Source organism: Chrysemys picta, chromosome 4 (assembly GCF_011386835.1).
Source record: "Chrysemys picta bellii isolate R12L10 chromosome 4, ASM1138683v2, whole genome shotgun sequence".
NCBI classification, from domain to species: Eukaryota; Metazoa; Chordata; order Testudines; family Emydidae; genus Chrysemys; species Chrysemys picta.
The window spans coordinates 78,275,371-78,298,752 of NC_088794.1; the positions used below are offsets into that span (position 1 = coordinate 78,275,371).

General features: G+C 40.9%; 1 protein-coding gene across 8 annotated transcripts in view; it reads right to left on the minus strand.

Moving 5' to 3' along the window:
* Window positions 1–5,139: 5,139 nt before the first annotated feature.
* LRRC4C (leucine rich repeat containing 4C) overlaps window positions 5,140–23,382 on the minus strand; it is a 930,888-nt gene continuing 912,645 nt past the window's right edge. For all 8 annotated transcript variants that reach the window (XM_065592780.1, XM_065592781.1, XM_065592784.1 and 5 more), the window contains one exon: window positions 5,140–7,255. In XM_065592780.1, coding sequence (XP_065448852.1) covers window positions 5,300–7,213 — 1,914 coding nt within the window. In that variant the 5' untranslated portion in view covers window positions 7,214–7,255 and the 3' untranslated portion in view covers window positions 5,140–5,299. The remainder of the gene's footprint in view (window positions 7,256–23,382) is intronic.

Sequence of the window (23,382 nt, forward strand, 5' to 3'; positions counted from 1 at the left end):
GCAGAGATCCAGCCTGGTGTCTGCAACTGAGAGCCAGTCGAAACCTCCACAGGACTCCTGACCAGGGAGTCAGGAGAGGCAAAGACATTGTAAGAGGAACCCTATTGTTTTGTTCAAGCTGCTCCGTTCACAGTGCTGCAGCATTGGTCACCAGGGAGGAGGCTTGAACCACACCTCAGAGGAGGGGCTACAAAGAGCATTCAGTTGGGTATAATAGGCTATAGCTACTTGTCTAAGTAAGCTCAGTAGGGCTGAGATCTACATTCTGCAAAGCTTTCCCGGTCTTTCTCAAACCATCATAAATAATAAAAACAATAATATTTAATTCTTTCATACTGCTTTTCATCAATCGATTGCCAAGTGCTTTACAAAGGAGGGCAGTATCAGTATCCCCATCTTACATATGGGGAGACTGGAATACAGGGAGCTGAAGTGACTTGTCCAAGCTCACCCAGCAGGACAATAGCAGAGCCAGGAAAAGACCCCAGGTCTCCGGAGTCCCACTCTAGTGCATTACCCACTAGGCAAGACTGCTCCAGAGCAACATTTAGGAAAATATGATGACTTTGCCACTGATGCAAAATTCACAATGTAGGTCAATGTGTGGGATTCAGCCATATTGACTAAGGCTTAAATCTTATTGCTTGAATTAAAGACTTGGAGCTCGGTTTGGTGTAGTGGAGTTAACCAGAGACTGGAAAGAAGGAAATCTCCCCCTATTTCCAGTTGCTGTGCGCTGGATTCTACATTGCTTTAGTCCTTAGTAACTACTGCATCTGTCCTCTGAGGCAGGGAGCAGCCAGTGAAACTGCACCCCTACAACAATACTCTTCCCATCTGGATCCTTGCTGTGTGGAACCACCACAAAGACAGGCTTCATGGTGCACAGGCACTGCAGGTCCTCTGGGTAGGCTCCCCAGTATCTTCCCAAAGCTATGCATGCCCATAATCCCTTCACCAGTTCTGCAGTATCTGAACAGCAACGGAAGTGGAGACTTTTGCCAGTTAATGCCAATACAGAGACTATAATCAGTGGAACTCAGTGCTTATTAAAACATTCATCTCCTGGTTATTACTAGAACAACTGTAAATGGAGCTGCTAGAGCTGTGTGCCACTGGATTAAGTGCATCTTTGGTCATACATGCATATTTATACCGAGGGGGAACAGAGACATTTGAGACAACTGGTAATATATGTGGTTCTTACTATATCATGTAGACTAGGTTAAAACTTGGTTTTATTTATTTATTTGCAGTGAAACTGTACAGGTTCTGCCCCTTCAGCTTCTAATGTTTCCTAGACCTTTATCTTTTGGATCTCAAAAAGAAAAGCAAACCTTAAGTAATTTAAAAAAATGCTATCCTTAAGACATGAATATATGGGAATATGCACTTGAGGGAAGGGGAAAGCAGCTTTATGGAATTCTTCATCCTTCTTGTCCAAAGGACTGTGGTAAATAATACTCTTATCTCACACCAGTGAAGCCTTCAACAGAAGTTATGCATAATACTCACACCACATCAAATCTAGACTGTCAGATTCCAAATACAATGTCCATTTAGTTTTTTCCCCTTTTTCTTATACTGCAACTGACCCACAGGGTCATCTATGTAAAATGGAATCTGGAAACCCTTCCACATTATTCTTTAATGCACAGACTATTTTCTGTAGAAAGAGAAATCCAGGAACATAACAATTTGTGTACATTTAGCGTGTTTCAGAGAAACATAACATGCTCGTGTTATGCAGCCTATTTGTTTTTTCTCACTCTCCTGCATACTTCAAGCCCTATAATCATACCTCTTTTTGTGCACTTGAAGACTATTCCTGAGGAAAAAAGCCTCTGCAATTTGTATTTATAGAAGAAAGCAGCTAACTCTGTACAACTTGATCAGGTGAATTGAAGATTATTTCATCTTTTACCACGTGTACATTAAAAAAAAATGACACTTCATAATCAAGATTACATTTGTTGCTTCTGTGCAGGAAATAATATTTCATAGCTCATCTAGAGTTTCACCAATAAGAGCAAATTCATCATAGCAACCTGGTAGCTGTCCTCTGCCATACAGGACATATAGGCATCGTTCCCAGCTTCTAACTCTGAAGTGGCAGAGCTGCAGCAGCTAGTGACTTCTCTCACATTATTCCATATCCCCTCTAGCAGTTAAAGGTATGGGGTTGACTAGCTCTGGGGAGGACTCTGTGCAGTTATTCTGGGTTGGAAAGGCAATGACAGTGCCACAGCTGGGTAGCAGAGAAGTAGGGAAAAACAAGAGGAATCCTCAGGGGTCTAACAAGAATGCAGAGCCCCCCATGGGTGTGAGCATTGGTGTGGTTTCAAATGGATCAGTAGAGCTGGCTGATTTATTTTTTTCACAAAAAATAACTTTGATGAACAATCAGAACCAAAAGATGTTCAGTAAAAAAATTATGATCAAAAACTGTTTTTGAAAACTTCCTCTCCGCACCCTCTCACCCGCAATTTTGTTTACAGTTATTTTTTGAAAAACCAAAAAATTCTCTCAGGACATTTTGACAACAAACAAACAAAAACAATCCCCCCCCCCCAAATATCCTGTGAAAAATAATTGCCATTTTTTTTGGTCAGCTGTAATAAACCATGGTTAGAGAGAATCTCCTACCATGTAACTAAGAACACCTTATTTATTCAAATCAAGAGTATTTAAAATACTGATTTACTGTTCCTTGTTGATGTTGTTTATTTTTTTGTATTTCATTTGACAAGTAAAATTAGACCAGTTAATTTCACTTCCTGCTTCCTATGCATGATCAAAATGTTGCACCTTAATCTAGGTGACAGTGTCTGTTAATCTCGGGGGGGGAGGGGATTTTCCATAGAGTCAAGTGTACTCTGTTAGTCTCCTTTCTATTTGTGGGACATCTCCCAACAGTATGCAAACATGAGAAGTTGAAATTGCAGGGCTCTTTTAAATTAATGCACATCATAGCCAGACTTTTTGTAATATCTTTTCTATACAAGTGAGCTTCAGAGATAACCCATAGCTACTTTAACTTAAATAAACTCTGTGTGGGGGAGCCATCTAAGCCTTTCCAACCCCTTTCTTCTCCTCCCCGCCCCAAGATAATGTCAATAGGGGGCTTTTCCTTAACCTTATAATGAGCAGCTAAGAATATCCACTTGGGGGGGAGGGGAGGGAATATTTTACAATTGTCTATGCATTTTTATTTATTTATTTAAAATCTTTGATTATGAATAGGGTCAAGCTGTAGCTCAATTAACATTTTATGCTTTAAAAAAAATAGTGCTCAGCAGCATTTTAATCAAAAAAGTGGACAAATTTTTTGTAATGGAAAGCTCCTCAACAGTCTGCTGCTTCCAGATGGCCAAAGTACAAGAGACAAAAATTTAACACACCTCCGATGCTACTGGATGGAGCAGACACCTTAGGCAAAATGCACCTCCAGTTCTACATAGGTTCCTATACCACTCTCATCACCATAATATCTGAACTCCTTACCTTAAACAAAATGCATCTGCAATGTTTCTGGATAGACTATGCCACAATGTTCATATGGAATTCAACAGGAACGCTACTAAAATGGAGCAGTGCATTTCAAATGGAGGACTAGCAAGCAAAGTGATCATAAAACAATCTTCTCTCCAGTATTTCAGTATGTCTAATCCAGATCTTTCTTCATCCCCTATTAAAATTACCTTAGAGTATATATTATTTTTCATGTAATACATTGAAGGATAATGTCTCCAAATATTTTTCTGAGATTATTATAGGACTTCAGGTTTCCCTCTGCACTATACTTATGCTTCCTGCACATTGTGATTCAGTGTCACCTCTCTCCAGTTTCCTCTTTAGATTAGACTTTCTGCTGTAATATTCACTTGCAACTTTGAGGATTACACATGCTACCTTAGAGCATTTATCCTTTCAGTCAGGGCCTCACATACATGTAAAGGGGACCAAAAGAAGGTGCAGGTTACAGCAGCTTGGACTCATCTGTGAATTTGGCAAAACGGTGTGTTAGACTGATTTTTCTTCCGGGTTAATCCACTTCTTTCAAAGCACCTTGATTTCATTTTGCAACCATGAGGGATATGGACTCAGAGATGTATCTTGGGTATGTAAACAGATTTCATATTTACAGCTAGGAGAACTTCCAAAGCAATCAAAATGTCTGGCTTTGAAGATTAAAAGCAATATTATTAATTTTGACAACCCCCCAATATACAAGTAACATTTCTTTAAAATAAGAACAAAACTTCCACCATTGTCTAGTCAGCCCTTTTGTACCTGAACTCTGTGTAGACATCTTTCGCAGACTGCGGAATACTTCTTTGAATACAATGAAGATAATTGAAAGTTCCCTTACACTGAGTCATTATAATTTTGCATTAAAAGTCAGGTATTTTTATTATCTAGTACGCTGTTATATATACTAAAATAAAAACAATGCTATTCTTCAGTAATGATCTAAATGCAGCAGTAATACTCTTAAGCTGTTGTGTTTTAGACCATCACAGCAGAATACTGTAAAATTTCTAACAAACTATTAACTTTTTAAAGCCACACTGAAAATAAGCTGTATCCGAGTACAGAAAAAAACAACAATATTTTATTTATAATCTTATTTTAGTGTTTGAACTACAAATTCTGGTTCTAGAATTGTTTAAAAGATCATGGTTTTTGTAGATGTTCACAAGTAAATTAATTTCTTAGATTTTTGTTTCTTCTTCCACAGAATGGTCCTCTTGGTAAATACAGAACAGGTCATTACATGAAAAATAAAAAAAAAAGACTTTGCTTTTTTGTTGTTGTTGTTGCTTGTTCCTTGTTTCTCACTTACAAATCTACTGCTAATGCTCCATTCCCTGTAGAACCATTTCAAGAAGGGTATGAGAAAAGAAAAAATAAAACAGAAAAAAGGACAAAATCGACTGAATCTCACCACTAGAGTTCACCATAAAAATTCCCAAAGTATGACAGAATTCTTATAAAATTTCCTATACCAGTTCTTTTAGGGAATCAAGATCTCCTATGAAAAATATGGCAAATGGGGTTGGGGCAGGTAGGGGAGGGAGAAAGGAGGAAGAGGGGTAAATAAGTGCAGCAAAAAGAGGTTTTGAGGAATACACATAATTTTGTCTGCTTTAGATCACAATAGAATTTTTAATAAATAAATTTCTTTTTTTTGTAAAGACACTTTTTTTGAAACAGTAGATTTAGCCCAGTCATTTGTGTCATTTGTTTTATAAACCGTCTTTTTTGTATTTCCCCTCCCCCCAATTTTGTAAATATTTTAGATCTGAGTCTCTTGTACATTGTCTTTTGAGTTCATTCGGATCAATAACGGTTCATGCACTGAACTGTGTATTGAATTTATTGTGTTAACTGTTGTTGTGTGGTTGAAAGGAGACTTATAAGAGTTATAATGATTTAGGTGCTCATGCTCTATCGCCGGCATGGGCAAGTGACTCTCTATGGGTGTATCACCTGTAAGCTCATCATCCACGTTAATGATCTCTACAGTCCGTGTTGGAGCATGGTGGTTCTGCCGGTGATGCTGTTTCCTCATTTTGTAGAATATTACCAGCATCACAGCAGCCATGAGAGTGATAGCCACAAAACAACCAATTATGATTTTGGTAGTCTTCATAACCTCATCTATTCCTGGGATCCCATTGCTTGCATCTGTCACTGGGATGGTAAATGTTTTCTCTGTCGACCTTGTGCTCTGTGGAGTAAGAGAAGTTGTCACATTGGTGGTCTCCCAGTCAATAACTGGTGTGGGCCCAATCTGCTCTGTGGTCCGTGCCTCATCCTGAGAAGGTTCCATAGTCTCTACCGTGACAGTTGAAAAGTATGTGTAACCATTGTCCAGTGCAGTGACGTTCAGTGTGGCAGAAGCTGTAGTATTCCCAACAGAGTTACTCACCATGCAGGTATACAAGCCCGTGTCTTGCACGGTCACCTTTGTAAAATTTAATGTGCCATCACTGAGCACAGCAATCCGAACTCTGTATGCCCCATGCGTCATAACCGATCCATTTGGAGTAATCCAAGATACAGAGGTCAGGGAGGTCGATGCTCGGCATTTCAGTTCTGCAGCCATGCCTTCTGTGACGTTGAGGTCTGCTGGTGGCTCCACTATCACCGGAGCATAACACGTGAAATAATTCAGGTCCAGCTCACCGATGTACCTTCCTTTCAAATTGGGAGGTGTGTTGCAGCGAGCACAGCATGCAGTATTGGAGGGTGCTTTGTCCTTAATCCACCAGCTGAGCCAAAGAATGTCACAGTTGCAATTCCAAGGATTGTGGTGCAGGTGGATCCTTTCTAGGTGGAGTGGTGTGAAGAGATCGTGAGGCAGTAGTGTTAGGTTGTTGTGTGCCAGGTTGATTTCCACCAGTGACTGAAGGTTATCAAAGGCATTCCTTTCAATCACTTGAATCTGGGACTGTATCATCCACAATTTTTGAAGATGCATTAACCCTTGGAAGGACCCCGGCCTGATGGCTGTCAGATGGTTCCCAGAAAGATCTAACTCATCCAGTTTTATGAGTGGTGTGAGGTTAGGGATCTCTCGAAGGTTGCACATAGCAAGGTTCAAATACCTCAAATTGGATAGACCTTCAAAGGCACCTTCTGAGATGTATGAAAGCCTTTTTAGTTCCCCCAAATCCAACCTACGTAGGGAAGGGATTCTGTTAAAAGCATAAGAAGGGATGCTTTCAATAGGATTGTTTCTCAACCAAAGCTCCTTCAATTTTGACAGGTATACAAAAGCCCCATTAGGGATGGTGGTAAGACGATTGTCAAAAAGTTCCAGAGTGTTGAGATTGGCCAGACCATTGAAGGCCCCTATTTCAATGGTTCTAATGTGATTTCTACTCAGCTGCAAGATTTCCAGGTGTCTCAAATGTTTGAAGCTATTCACCTTAATTATTTGGATCTGGTTTTCATGGAGATTCAATAACCGTGTGTTGGTGGAGATGCCGTCTGGAACCTCTCTCAGATTCTTCCGCACACAAATCACTTTGCTGAACTGGTTGCTGCAGGAGCAGACAGAAGGGCAAGTTTGAGCCCTGACTAGACCAGCCACCACAAGAAGTTGAAGAGCCAGTAGCACCACAAGCAGGGGGTCAAATAGGGCCCTGTTAAACCTAGGACCTATCATTATCTGCTGTGGATGTAAGGTCATCTTGTTCAACATTCATAATTTATTTGGTGTTGGTCCTTCTGGAGTTTGAATCGTCTGAAAGAAAGAAAGGAAGAGGGGGAAAATAACATTAAATTAACTCTAAATATTAAAAGTTACAGTATTATAGATTAATTTTTCTCCACACTTTTCAGTCGACCGCTACCTATTCTATTAGGCACAGATTTTAATGTTTGCAACTCTGCAGCCTCCAACTTGCAATGGAGCTTGGGCCATTCCAGAAACTAGACTCTCTGTCCATACTTCATTTTAGTTTATAATGTGCATAACTGGATGACAGATAGCCAGTACCAGCACAACAGTGCTTAGCAGAGAGACTTATCCTTAAGATACAGAAGGGAAACCCAGAGTTCCTGTGACAAGAACCTGAAAAGCCAGTACAGGTAATAATGGTTAGGATAGGAACCCCCAAATTATGCATGGTTTTAAACTTGTTAGGCACATTCTAAATAAAAGAACTGTTAAAAAGATACACTGGCAGGTGCAAGCGAAAGTCCCAATTCCCTGTTTTACAATCAGAACTGCATATGTGAACCCTTACACCACTGCAAATGTGACAACAAGACCGGGGTCTTATTGCAAGTGAAGTTTTTACTACTGGATGTAGAAGGTCACAAAAATGCTAGTAAAACATTTTGCTTATTTCAGGGGAGAGAATAAAAAAAAAAACTTTATGAGAACTGTTGACCATCAGTTCTCCCCCACCATTAAACAGACTCATTCAATTTCATGATATTTCCTCCTCTATTCTCAGGTTTAGCAGCAGCAGCAACAGCAGAGAAACACTCATTAGTAAATGTGTGCTGAACACAGAAATAAAGAATAGCTGCTTAAATTAAAAAAAAACATATCCTGCTAGCTGCAGGGTTGGTAATTTCACTGTTACCTCCAAAAATTTTCCTTCAGCTCTTAGCGGGGGGAGGGTGGGGGTAGGGAAAGACCTTTACATTCTGCAAATGATCATTACCATTCAAAGTTTTTCAATGCTGATTCATTTGTGGTAGTTCTTAAAGCCCCCAGCCCTGGGTTCATTTTCAATCTGCTGCTATCTGCAAGGTCCCTCCACTGTAGAGATTAATGAAATTTCCTATAAATCAGCCACAAGTGAAGTCTTACAAATTACAGCAAGCTCAAAGCACATTTATAACCCTGAGCACCCTGATGCATAATACATGTATTCAGCAGAACAAAAAACTATCAGCTAAAGGTTTTTCACTTTAAACCTCAAATTGTTTCATTTTGTGGTAAAAAGCCATCTTAGTTAAAAAAATATGTTGTACATCAGAACAGTCCATTTAAAGAAAGACAATTTTTATAATCATATGTTCTGACAATATATATTTATGAATTTAATTATGCATGCTTGGTAGTAATGTGCAACAATATCTCAGAATTACCAAGGGCTTTCTTTTGCACTCTTAAAACTTGACTATCATAGTCTAACATCTAAAATACAGGACTGGGAATCAGGAGATCTGGGCTGTATCTATCTGCTTTATCTAGTCTGTTTTTGCTATTTATACACACCAATCACTGTAGTATCTATTGATTAAACTGACACCAACTTTTTTGCAACCTTGCATAAGTCACTTGTTTCTCTTTCTTTATGTCCCATTCGCTCTCCATGTCTTAATTTCTTCAACTTTAAAACAAAGGTCTATATTAACAACCTCAGAGAGAAGTGATAAAGTTTTAATTAATCAGGACTGGATTCTGATTTTTCCTACATTGTTGTAAAAACAGGAGTGACTCTGCTGAAATCAATAGATTACACTAGTGTTAAACTGGTATGACACCAGAATCAGACCATTATTGTTTATAAGATGAATTGATATTGTTGGATAGATTTTGCTAATGAATTGCATGCTATGATTATATTTTTTGAAACACTGGGCAAGATTTTATTAAATTTTTGATGTTTGTGTTTTTAGTATTGTGAATTTTTTTTATTGTCTTATCCCAAAACATCTTGGCTTCAATAATGAATCACATCAGCAATCAATGAAACAAAGAAACACAGAACCATTCCCCCGCCCCCCAATTGCTTTGGTGCAATTCCATAGACTTCAATGTAGCTGAGAAGAGAACTTGGCCCACTATATTTAACATCAGAGCTCTCAAGGGTCATTGTGCATCTGGCATGACATGCGGTCAGGAGCTCCCTCATGCATCCACAAAAGCTGTAGGGAGAGTCTGTGGTTACTCCTCAAACCGTCAACATCAAGGGCCTACTTTGAAGCGGCTGGTCTGCAGGCTGCCAAGTGCCCTTTTTGTAACTGTTTTTGCTACTCGGCTCTCTCCTCAGTCTTGGGCAGCTTGCAAAAGCAGGGAAGCAGTGACAGCAATACAAGAGGGAGCAGCAAGAACAAGACAAGGCTGGGAGAGAATACTGGCGCTGCCAACATCCATCCCCACTTTCATACACTCTTCCACTAATTCCCACACACCCAACTTCCATAGGGATCTTAAATCATGCACCCAGCTGCCCTAGACAAGACCTTCAAGCTACAAAAGGCATTTCCCACGAATTCCACTACCAAATCCTCCCCTAGTCAGTTGCGCCAAGAACACTTTTCCCTCCCTCACCAAAAACCCTCTCCATGTACTCCTTTTCACCCATGCGAGAGGCAAGACCTCCTCCAGCTGCCTCTTCTATCGTCCTATAAACAGGATCTGTGTGCATGCTTAGGGGCTCTCCCATCATCTGTTTCAGGTGAATATGGAAGGATAGCCACTGCTCAGAAACTAAGGAATTGGCAACTGATTCATAAGAAGCCTCACATGTGGAGCTGCCAAGAACTGCTCAAATTTTCGTTGAATGCAAACCTGCTCAAGGCAGTGCCCGGGCTTGCAGCCATGTTTACCTTTCTCCCTTGAGTCCTGTGCTGAACATATATCATCCACACCCAAGCACCAGGACCACACTCTCTGAAAGTACCTTCAGCAATTGCTCTGCACCCTTCAAATGCGTGCACAATTGCATCACAACCTATATAGTTTGGCCAACTAATTGGGTACTTTAAATATATTTTTTCAAAGCCAGATACTTTTTGCAAACTGTCCATAATGAGAAGATAAAGAGGAGGAAAGATGTGCAGTTGTTTTAACACATATCAGGGGTATTTGTTCATTTTGTCTCTCTCTCTCTCTGTGAATCTCTCTAGATCCTATTCTGGGTTTTTTTAGCATGCAAGCGTTAAAGATCTATATAACAAGCATCTTATTTCAGGTGCGAAGGGATCTTAGCTATTGTAGCTACTGTTTGTATTTTTGGACTTGTTTATATAACTCAATATTTTTTCTCTTTCGAGTACATGAGGTGAAATTCATTTCATCAGCATAAGGCTATTAATCAAGCATTGTGCTGCTGAAGTACAGGGATGGGAGGGTTGGGAAGGTCAGATCAGGTCTCCCCAAACTGGGGTCTCATGCCACAGAAAAGCCCCTGTGGCCACTAAGGGGGAGGAGGGAATAGCAATAGTCATGCCAACACACTTGTGTGTTGTGTAACAGCCACGGTTATCTGCAATCTCCTCTGGTCTGTCCTCATCCCTGGCCTGCTGCCTTTGCACCAGGCTATGTGCTAGCACAAAGATTACCCCTGCAGTGCACATGGGTTACAAATGGTCCTCCCTGTTTTGCTGGTGGCTCCTTCACCTCAGGACTTAAGCAGTGTGGACGTTTTCCTGGAGGTCAGGCTCAATTTCACCTTAATAAGATACTGAAAAATATATGGCACTATAAAAATGTGAAAAAATCATTTAAAGCATTACAAAATATTGTGGTGATATTTTTAACAAGGTTCACATAAAGACTCAACTGCAAATTTGTATTTTAGCAATTTGCTATTCAGTATCTCCCTCAGTTCTGCTAGAGACATATAAAGGTTTGGCTTTATGAATCCAGATAGGAACAGCATTCATGGACAGTCAACCAGTTTCTCCAGTTCTCCTTGATCCCCCTTTAAATTCTCAGTTTTCTTTGTCTCTTTCCTAGTAACAAAGGCACAAACTCTATGGTCAATTCAATAACACTGCTGCCCTCTGCTGTATATATTTAAAACTCTATTAAAATGCTGAGAATTTTCTTGTTACACAGTTAGCCCCCACAGCAGCTAGGAAATTGTTGAATTAAGTTTGCATGAATAACTTCAATGCTGTCCCTTGAGTATATGACTTGTGATACTGCTCTAATTATAGGATCACATGCTACATGTTAAATAATGCATTATAATGCCATAATATTTATTCTGCAGCAGTTGATACACACATACCTTTATTTCATTCATGACTGTTTATATTATTTTCATTGTCCATTATTCTGAAGAACTTTACTGAAATAGACTTTTTTACACAAGTGTTCTTCTCTCTGAGGAATCTATGTTAATAATTCAGTCAGGTCCTGCACACTTTACGTTTTCTTTTGAGCCACCAGCACAGCCTTCTTTAGTTGCAAAACAGGGAATGGAGCAATTAAAGATGAAGTTAATTTACCTGTGCAGAGATGCACAGCATAGCTTTCCTTAGGTGCAACTCATGGGATGAAGCAGTTACAGTAATTGCAAAGCTAAACTACCTGCACACACATGCAGAACACAGTATCTCAAATGTAATATACTCTGAGTATGTTTCTCAGACCTGAAGAAGCACTCTGTGTAAGCTTGAAAGCTTGTCTTTCTCACCAATAGAAGTTGGTCCAATAAAAGATATTACCCCACCCACCCTGTCTCTCTAATAAAAGGCAGTTAACTATAATAGTAATTTAACATCAATTTAGGTGGCCTCTATAAGATGCTAAATTTTCACTGTTACTCAGTCATGTATAATTAGGCCCCAATCCTGGGCTGCACTTTGATTTCTTTGTACGACTCTCCCAGTGTACTGTGACCACGAATCTAGCAAATCAGAGCCTTGAAGGATCCTCATCCTCAGGGGAGTGGGGAAAGGAACCTTGAGTGGTATAAGGGAACTCCTACCCCACTCCTTGTCCTGGCTGCCAGTGTCAAAGGTCTGCTTCCAGCCACACCTTTGACACTGGCAGCCAGCACAAGGAATGGGGTAGGAGTTCCCCTATACCTCACTCAAGGTCCTTCCACCATTCCACTGAAGATGAAGGAAGCAAGGGGGTGTAGTTGTGATTTCCCCAACACTGGTGATTCCTAGGTTCCAGATACAGGCATTAGCAGCTAGTGCAGGCTAATCTAATGTAAGTCTAGGACAGGCCTTGTGAAAAGTATGGGAGTGCCCAGTGCACATTTATGTGCCAACCTCCTCATATGTGCTGAGCACTCCTCAGCCCAGCCACTTGTGGTAGTATACTCCCCCAAAAGATCTAAATTCAATGGGCCAAGTTGACCCCTACTGAATCTCCACTGAATCCTCTAGGGATGAATTTGGTTTGATTTCTCTTTCTGCTCATGTTTCTCAGTTTGTTTTACAGTTTAGGTTTATTTAATTGTCTTTTCCAACAGGGTTTCTTGTTTTCTCCCTTACATCTTCCTAATTTCTTATGTAGTTTCCCCTCATGGTCTCAATTAAATCAAATGATGCCTAAGTACATATTCGTCCAAGTGGGGTGGTCAGTACATGCATGTTCTGACAGAGATATCAGGTTAGGACACTGGAAAGCTTTGTAATGCTTTTATGCTAGTGCACTCTGACACGTGTTTGTAGTAGGAAGAGATCCTGAGACATGAGCCCTTGTATCTGAGACCTGGGCTAAAGTAGTCAAAACCTTGCTGATATAAAGCAAAGTTAAGTTGTGAGCTAGAGGCAGACCCTGCTCACAGAATTTGGCAAGGATAGGGTTGATATTGCAAAAACACATATTCCTAAAATGTGCTAGGCTCAATACACTCACGCAAACATATTCCAGAAGGGTGGTACCAGAACACCCCGATAACCACACTCCCCAAAGATAACAGGAACATGATAACCCATCCTAAGGATAAGGTCAGGATGACAGCACGATAAATAGAAATGTTTTGATCGAACCTACAAATACAAGGCAATGGGTGGTGCCCTCATACGTCAGAGATTGGCACCCTGATATGTCAAGGGTGATACGTAACTTGTTTGTATTGGTGTATAAAGATGTATCTCAGAGGGAGTCTTTGTCCAGTCGAGGGGGCAGTGGAAAGTCCCGTCACTGACTGAGCTGCATCCATTGTCACGGGCATACATGTGCTAGTGCAACTGTCAACATTAATCTGGGGAGCTAGGACTGTGCTTTGCTGACAATAAACCTGACCAAGTGCCTTCACACCTTAACAGATATTGTGGTCATTGAGCGGTTTGCTCGAGATCTTCTGTGCCAGCCATCGTGCAGAGCTGGAACAGCACACAGGGAGAACACACACAGAGCCGAACATCTGACAACAGTGGCTATTTCAAAAGCAACTCTCTTTTAATCTCAGTTTTCACTTGCGCATTACATTCCTTTCTATTGCTCCTAATATTTGCTGATTTCAGTCATGAATGAGAACTTTGGAGTGCATAAGACAAAACATATTTTGGCAGATATAGAAGAATACTAGGAAGAATTTGTTGGCCCATCTGCTCCCCTACTGCAAGGACAGTATGACCCAATCAATTCCTAGCCTCTCTGCTGAGATTGTTCAGAGTGGGGCTAATTGGTGCCATTTGTGATCTGTCCACTAAGAACTGATCTAAGTTAATTTTGCACAGGGCACTGACTTGGCGATATTAGGTATTAGCAACTTTTATTCTCTACTGCCCTGGGAAAGATTCAAACCAGTTCCCTAACAATAAAAGGTTTGCCACCCCATTACTAATTCCCTGGGTTACTAAAGTCCAACCTTGCTTTTCTCACTTCCGTAACTGTTGATGGCTCTTGTGAAGGCTTTTTACTGTTTTCATCTTCCATATCTTATGGAAGATATTTATGAGGAAGGAAGCAGGAAGATCAAAATAAGCAACTATATAGAAGAAATCTTGTAATAACCCTGACTATATAGAGTTTGCAATTATTCACACTAGCATGTTAATGCACCTCACATGCTAACTGTACCATGAATCAAAGTCAGATAAGCACCTTCTGGATGATACTCTCTCATGCCAGAAATCTCTCAGCCAATAATGAGTAAACTGAAATTAAAGGGACGCTTTCTAAGCTCACATTTGCTTTATAATGATGACCAAAACACATCTCTAGTTCCTATGTTGGAAGGCACATGGGAACCTAAACAAAAAATCATGCAAAAACAATCCACAATAAATGTGACCTGGTATTCTAAAACAATGTTCCAAAACATTACAGATTCCAATAGTGTTACTAAGAGGTTGGGAGTGTTACTTTGAAACACTGTAGAACTTTAAACTTAATAATAGTAACAGTCATCTAAGGCAGCGGTTCTCAAACTTTAGCAACCCTAGGACCCCCATTTAGATTTAAAATTTTTCAGGGACTCCCAAACCCTCCAACTCAGCCCTTGCCCTACCTCCTTCCCCGGGATCATGCTGCTGCCCTACCCTTTCTCTGAGGCCCCATCCACTGCTCATTCCATCCCCCGTCCTTCTGTCGCTTGCTCTCCCCACCCTCACTCACTTTCACCAGGCTGGGGCAGGGGTTTGGAGTGCAGGAGGGGTGTGGGCTCTGGACCAGTCCACACAAGAGATCCACTTCCTGGACACTACAGTGCAAATAAGTGATGGTCACATAAACACCATCCTATACTGGAAACCTACTGACCGCTATACGTACCTACATGCCTCCAGCTTCCATCCAAGACACATTACACAATCCATTGTCTACAGCCAAGCCCTAAGATACAACTGAATTTGCTCCAACCCCTCAGACAGAGACAAACACCTACAAGATCTTTATCAAGCATTCGTAAAACTACAATACCCACCTGGGGAAGTGAGGAAACAGATTGACAGAGCAAGATGGGTACCCAAAAATCACCTACTAAAGGACAGGCCCAACAAGGACAATAACAGAACCCCACTGGCCATCACATACAGCCCCCAGCTAAAACCTCTCCAGCGCATTATCCACGATCTACAACCTATCCTGGAAAATGATCCCTCACTCTCACAGACCTTGGGAGGCAGGCCAGTCTTCGCTTACAGACAACCCCCCAACCTGAAGCAAATACTCACCAGCAATTACACACCACACCACAGAAACACCAACCCAGGAACCAATCCCTGTAGCAAACCTCGTTGCCTACTCTGTCCCCATATCTACTCTGGCGACACCATCAGAGGACCCAACCACATCAGCCACACCATCAAGGGCTCATTCACCTGCACATCCACTAATGTTATATATGGCATCATGTGCCAGCAATGGCCCTCTGCCATGTACATTGGCCAAACCGGACAGTCCCTCCACAAAAGAATAAATGGACACAAATCGGACATCAGGAATGGTAACATACATAAGCCAGTAAGTGAACACTTCAATCTCCCTGTCATTCTATTACAGATTTAAAAGTCACTATCATTGAACAAAAAAACTTCAGAAACAGACTTCAAAGAGAAACAGCAGAACTAAAATTCATTTGCAAATTTAACACCATTAATCTGGGCTTGAATAGGGACTGGGAGTGGCTGGCTCATTACAGAAGCAGCTTTTCCTCTCCTGGAATTGACACCTCCTCATCTATTATTGGGAGTGGACTACATCCACCCTGATTGAATTGGCCCTGTGAACACTGGTACTCCACTTGCGAAGTAACTCCCTGCTCTCCATGTGTCAGTATATAATGCCTGCATCTGTAACTTTCACTCTATGCATCCGAAGAAGTGAGGTTTTTACCCACGAAAGCTTATGCCCAAATAAATCTATTAGTCTTTAAGGTGCCACCAGACTCCTTGTTGTTTTTGTAGATACAGACTAACACGGCTACCCCCTGATACTTACCTTGGGACACTCCTGAAAGCGACCAGTACATCCCTCTGGATGCAGCTCCTAGGTGGGGGGAGGGGTCCAGGGGTTTTTGCATGCTGCCCTTATCTGCAGGTACCGCTACCTGGCCAATGGGAGCTGCGGAGTCAGCGCTCGGGACGGGGGCAGTGCGTGGAGACCCCCTGGCCTCCCCGCCCCAGGATAATGCCTGCCGCTTCTGGGAGCAGTTGGGAGTCGGGACAGGTAAAGCCTGTTTCCCAGTGTGTTGAAGGCATGTCTGGGAGGGAGAGGGAGAGGGAGGAGTTGAGGGAAGGAGGGAGGAGTTTCTCAGCAGGGCCAGCAGACCCCCTGGAGTCCCCTCGGGGACCCCCAGGGGTCAATGGACCCCAGTTTCAGAAATGCTGACCTAAGGCAACATCCCTTTTAAGGTACTACAGTAATTATCCAAACTCCTGCAATAAGACTATTTTAAAATGGAGCATTTTGGACCATTACTACGCATTGCTATTGTGATTTAGTCATATAAGCTTAAGTCATATAGGCAACCTCACTTTTGATGAAATAATGTAGTATACTAAAGCAGTTTTCCAAAATTCTGAAGCTTAAAGTAGTGAAATATTACAGGGTTTATGGTCATTACTGTAGTACCTTTTTGTAAGTAAATAGCTGATAGAATCCAAAATTATATCACCAAATCCCAACTAATCATTATGCCTCAAGCCCACAAAATGAAAAATAGGAACAATGGAAATGCCTTAATGGATCAGACCAGCCAGACATCTAGTCCAGTATCCTGTCTGTGACAATGCCCACTCCAGATATTTCCGGGGAAAGAAGACAGTTATGGGATACTCTGTCCCTAAAGAAAGCTTCTTCCTAACCTCCAAAAGTTAGAGGTTATCTCATGTCCTAAAATATGAGGAATTATGTCCCTTCCAAACTGCTATTTATTTATTTACTATTATAACTTTGGATATTCTTGTTATCCATATAAATGTCCAATCCTTTTAGGAAACTTGCTGAGCTCTTGAACTCAATGTACTATATAAACCCCGCTCCTGTTCACAATAAACTTAAAAAGGAGACAAAAATATTGAGGCCTGATATTTCAGAGTGATGAACATGCATTGCGGTCATGAATTAGTAGCATCTTACAGATGTGGTGCAACAGATATGTTCTGACCAAACTTTGCGATGGTGGGGGAAGACCATTTCCTTTCTTCCCATTGTCTTAAGACTAACCAGACAAAGGACTTGGGTCAGCTGAATTTAAGGTGCAAAGTCCATTTCAGTGATATGGATGATCATTTACTTTGACAAGAAGAGTACTTGATAATGTGCAAAATAGAATATTTTGAAAAAATAATGATGGCCTGCCTAGTAACATGAGGTCTCACTGCAATGATCTTATATCAAACCTTCACTGAGACATAGGCATAAGTCAGCATTTTGGGATGTGAATTAAAAGGTGTACTTATATGGCCCTCACCACTGTATTATAATAGCAAGGTCTCAATATACTGTGTTGAGCTGGATTGTTGCTGGATAACAGTATTACATAACCTTAGTGACTACAGGCTGCATCCACCTGGCATGTTTTCTTCTGAGAAAACTTCTTTACCACATTTATTGGAGCAACATATCCAGCTAATAATGAAATGACACTGAAGCATGAGAGTCCATTTTGCATTATTGCATTTGCAGTTACTAACTGAGTCCAAATTACTCCCTTGTTCTGTTAATAAACAAAGAGATAGGGAGAAAAGGGTGACAGGAGAGAAAAGTTAATGCTGTGAATAGCCTGGAGTCCAACAAATGATGGTTAAACTTCTTGTCCTTGGTAACTATGGAAACCCCTTAAGGTAAGAATGGAACACAGATATTTTATGGTCTGCAATTTACAAGCTGTTTGTTTAATTATGATTGAATATGAGATTGTTAGGGACAATGCAATTATCATACTGTGATAGAATTTTGGATACAACAAATAGGTACAGAGAAATAAGAAGTTAATTTTTTGGAAAATCACCAGTTTTATTGGAGTTTTATGCAATTGCAACACATTGTTTTTTATTGGGATCTGAGATTCTGAAGGTGTATGAGAAGCCAAAATTAGCAATGTGACATTTCTCAATAGTGTCCTTCAGCAGGTACATAGCAATTACATCCTTTCTGTGCCCAGTGAACAAAACCAAGGTCAGACTGTATTTTCAGTTAAACCCTTGGTGTTAGTAAAGTGCAGCACAGCTAGAATAGCAAGCCCATTATTACCAGATCTATCATTGCTGACCAATGAATAGGTCACAAAAGCTGCTGTGCACAATATTTGTACAGGTCTGAATATTACAAACAAGAAAACATTTCAAGTCAATGTACGAGGCAGCAAGTGAAATAAAATTAAGAGTGAAGCTCTGTGATGACTCTGGGGAAATACAACAACTGCCTACAAGTATTTCATGGGTGTGAACAATAAACTTTGACCTGATACTACACTCTTTCTTTGGCTGCACAAGGATTATAAGCTTAGGCACCAGGAAAGGAATTGTTTAAGGCTCAAAAGGAGGATGCATTTAGTATCAGAAACAACTGTCTAGTGGTAAGATCTTAAAATGATGATTTGCATTCCATAGTGCCCTTGACCAGAGGACATTAATGAGATAACATACTTTAATATAGGCTCACAATACCCCTGTAAAGGAGGAAAGTAATATTATCCCTATTTTATAGCTGGAGAAACTGAGGCACAGAGAGATTAAAATGACTTGAGTGTCAGTGAAAAAGGTGGGAATAAAACCTACATCTACTGATTCTCACTCCTACAAGAACATACTTCATCCATATTAGGCTGTCAAATGATCTTCTAATTGAAGTTCTGTCATTTTCTTATGACATTTAAAATTACTTTGGTAAAAGCATTAGAAAATATACTATTTTATATAGGTTCTTATGCTATCCTCATCACTGTAGCATTTGAGCACTTTCCAATAGTGAATTAAATGACGTGACTAAAATATGTCACATGTAATTTGTTCTGTCTCTAATCCTCTCCCCAGAGAAGAATTGTGTATGCAGTGGAGTGTTTTGTTTTGGTAGTTTTTATTAATTGTTGTTTATTTGTACGTACATGCTGCTATGCGTTTATGTCAGACAAGGAAAGATTGAATGAGTGTACCTCGCACGTGGAGTGGAACGTGCTGAGATTTGTGATAGTTCTTAGTTCCTCTGGAAGTTCATTCCATATTCTTGGACCAGCCGCTGAGAAAATGTCGAAAAGCTTCACCTTAATGGTAGAATGTTCTGTTGTGTTCAAAGAATGAAGTATTCATTACAGAGCCTGACAATTTTTTAGATATTCTGGGCCCAGGCCATTGAGTGCCTTGAAAATACATGCCAAGAGCATGTACTTGACTCAATAGTCTATGTGAAGCCACTGGAGAGGGCAGGTCTCATGTCCTCGCAATCAAGTGTGGTGCACTGTTCTGAACTAGCTAGAGTTTCGTAAAGGCTGATGGTTTCAGGCTCTGGTTTATCACATTGCTGTAGCCCATCTGAGAGGTGATGAAGGTGTGAATAACTGATCATCCATCTGCCAACATGGGACAGAGTTTTCTAGCCAACCAGAGGTGGTAGAAAGTGCTACTCATGGATATGAGAGCTTAGCATCAGTGAGGAATCTAGGAGAACTCCTAAGCTACAGACTGAACTGACTAGTTGTGAGTGTGAACCTTCAACCAAAGAAGACTGCATCGTGGCTGCAAATTCTTCAAACTCTTTTTTTCCCACCAGTGTAATATCTTGTCTTGCTTGGGTTCAGCTTCAGACAACTGTTCTTCATCTGTGAGCTGATCTCATCCAAGTACTAGGGCATTTTGGTGGTTGGGTATGTTCATATGTGGTGAAAGATAAGAATAGCTGTGTGTCATCTGCATACTGATGCTGGCATTTGAGACCATGTCATTTTACCAGTTCAGCTAATGGCTGCATGTAGATGTTGAATAGAATCAGACAGAGAATTGATCCTGTGGGCCTCTAAGTGAGAGGTCTAGCGGTGCGGATGCAGTCTCACATTACTACTCTTTGGATGCGTCCCTCCAGGAAAGACTTAAATCATTTTAATGCATTCCTCAGAAGCTTGCCACCTCTCTCACTAGCAGGAAATGGACTAGATAAGTGGTTCTCAAATGTTCACATAGTGTGGACCATGTAATAGGCAGGTTTTCTTCTGGCCACCTCCCCACTAATTCATGATAGTATGGACCCAACCTCCTCTCCTAGTCACAGGTACGATGACCACCTATTTTTGATTTCCATCCTTATTTCATCAACAGCAATTTCTGACATGGTAAAGTATGTAATGTAATTATTTCTGTCTCGTATGTCATGGACTACTAATGATCCATGAGCCACAGTTTGAGAACCACTGAACTAGATGACCTATTAGGTTTCTTTCTGTCTCAAATATCTATGATACTTCAATTTTACCTGATAGTATATTTTGAGGAAGCACTTTGTAAGTTTGAGAAGGCATACCTGTTTTATATATTCCCATGCGAGGAACATGTTTGGTAAATTGATGAAATTGTCATAAATTTACAAATATACATTTACTTATTGGTCTATTGCCTACATTTTGAATGCCCATAGCTCATTGAAGTAATTGTAGTAACATTTTACATTTCACCAAAGGGAAGGTACATGTGGTACAAACTGAGATCTCAATTCAGCCAGGTTCTTAAGCTTGTATTCAACTTTTAGCATGAGTACTTTGTTGACATCGGGTGAAGCACATGCTTAAATTCCTACCTTACATTCTCAACAATCTGGAAGGACTTTGTGTCTGACTGATCATTTATTCAGAATGCCCAAACAATAATACAGTTGCCTTAGTTCATGACCTAAATACAAGTCTCAATCGTGCAATTGGGTCCACGAGGAAAGACTAGGGGTGAATCCTGGCCCTACTGCAGTCAGTGGGAGTTTTGCCATTGACTTCAATGGAGCCAGGATTTCACCCCCAAAGTTAATAAGGTTTGAATTATGCTGACCCAATGGCAGGTTTGGGCACAGTGATATCATTGCTGTAAGCTGCAGTGATTTGGTACCATTCTTGTAGTTAGTGGAGAAAAGTGTGTAAACATTTTAATTAAAACTTTCAGATAAATAAATACTAGCATAATACAATGATAGGGGGGCAAGACTCAACCAAGCTAAAAGTATAAAGTTGCTATACATGAAAGAGTGCTATGAAATAAAAATGGTCTAATACTTAACAATTATTAAGAAATTAATACATATGATTCTGAATATTAATAAAAGACTCCCAGCTATTATGCTTGATAGCTTTAGCCCTTTAAAATGTATGTGTCATATAAACGGAGTAAGTCTATGGGTCAATACATAGTTGAAAAGTATCTTTCCAAAGAAGTATAAATTTGATGGCTAATGTTATTAGAATGTCTACAAATATTTCTGTTTACAGTAAGCCTTTCTTTTATTCATGCTGATTTATATATCGATAGAGATACTTTTATTATAGGCAGAGTTGTTAGCATCACCTACTATTAAGGTTGCCTGACATTTCCTGTTATATGATCCTATTTTCAGTTGTTTAGAACTTTGCCAAACTTTAATTATTTGAGATGAAGTTTTCTATGCCAGGTGTCTGACTTTTGAAAGAAATCGTCCAAAACAGTTCAGCTTTTTCTGAGAACAAGGCTAGGGAAAAATATATTGTTTTGCCCATGCTAAAAATTCTAGTGACCTTTTCTTTGAGAAGCTCTAGTACCCACAAGCTTTGGAGCAAGGTCTTGGGCAAAGAATGGCCTTTTTGAGATGTGTCTTGGCCCAACCCCTGAAAATCCACCCAAATATAGTCACATTATAAGTCTCTGAAAAATTGAAGTTCCGCATACTCAGAAGAGACTTAAATTTTAGTAGCTAAAATCCCAGAAAGTTCAATCCAAACTGGGCATGCTTCATCTTATGGCTGACCAGGACTTTCCTCACAATTGTAACTCTGGGGTACTGCGGGCCATGCCAGGTCCAGTTCCAGACATCTGAACTGAAAGCAAGGATCCTGTCTTTCCTGTGCTCTCAATGACCCCCCTGATAGCCCGGGCAGTATGGAGGAGGAAGATGCTTGATTCAAATGCAGAGAGGACAAGAGCTGGGCCTGTGCAAATGTGGGAAATAGATTGGGAGAAGAAGCATTAGGTGGGAGACTGGGAGTGGAGGCTGGAAGAATAGGGGAGTGAGAAACTAGCACTGGGAGTTGGGATGGGGGTGAGACTAGAGCTATGGGTCAGGGAGTGAAATGGGAGAAATGGGAACCAGTAGGTAGGGGGAGACTGAGATTGGCAGGGCAAGAAAACTGGGACTCAGAACTAGTGGGCAGAGGCAAGGAGATGAAAGGGGAATAAAAACAAATCTAACAAGGAACAGGTGTACGGGGAGAAATGGGCAAAGAGACTACGATAATGGACAAGGAAAATGGACAAGGAGCCTGGGGAAAGAGACTGGGAATGGAGCCAATGGGTAAAGAGAACTTGGGCAGGAAGGGTGCCTGCAGGCTAGGGGCGAAAGAGAGAGATTGGATGAGGGGTTGGGAGTAGACTTGGGCTGGCTGGGCAAGGAAACTGGGAACAAGGAGCTGGGGTGGATGGGGGAGATTGGGAATGGTTTGTCAAAGAGACAGAGTGGGAGTAGGGAGGAAGTGGGATGGGGCTTTGGAGAGGTGATATTAGAACTTGCTGGGCAAGGAGAGCAGCGCTGGGATGAGAATCACGAGGATAGGAGACTGGAACTGTCTATGTGAGGCGAATGGGCCTGGAATGAGGAGCCAGGGATGAAGAAGGGACAGGACTAGGACTGGGACTGGGACAGGGAGGGGCTGGGGCAGAAAGCTTGGGAGGAATAGGTGAGTCTGTGCCCACTAGAACACATTCCCCTCCAGAGCCTGTAATAGAACCTAAGATTCTTGAGCCCCACCATCCCTCTGCTGTCAGCAAATATCTGTGAAACTCACTGGCAAAATCTCAGTCCCCTCTAGTGCTGGTCCACTCAGAGGATGACTACTACTGCTATCTATTAGCTCAAGAGGCACAGGTTTGTGTTGTGGATCTAAAGATTCCAATCCTGCTGATGATTCATGTGGGTGACAATTAATGCTATGATTTGTAATTTCTGTTTTTTCAGTTTGCTTTTTCAAACAGCTAAGAAATTACACACACACACACAAAACAAAAACCCTACACCAAAAACATTGCTAAAAGAGCATTATTGGGTTTGCT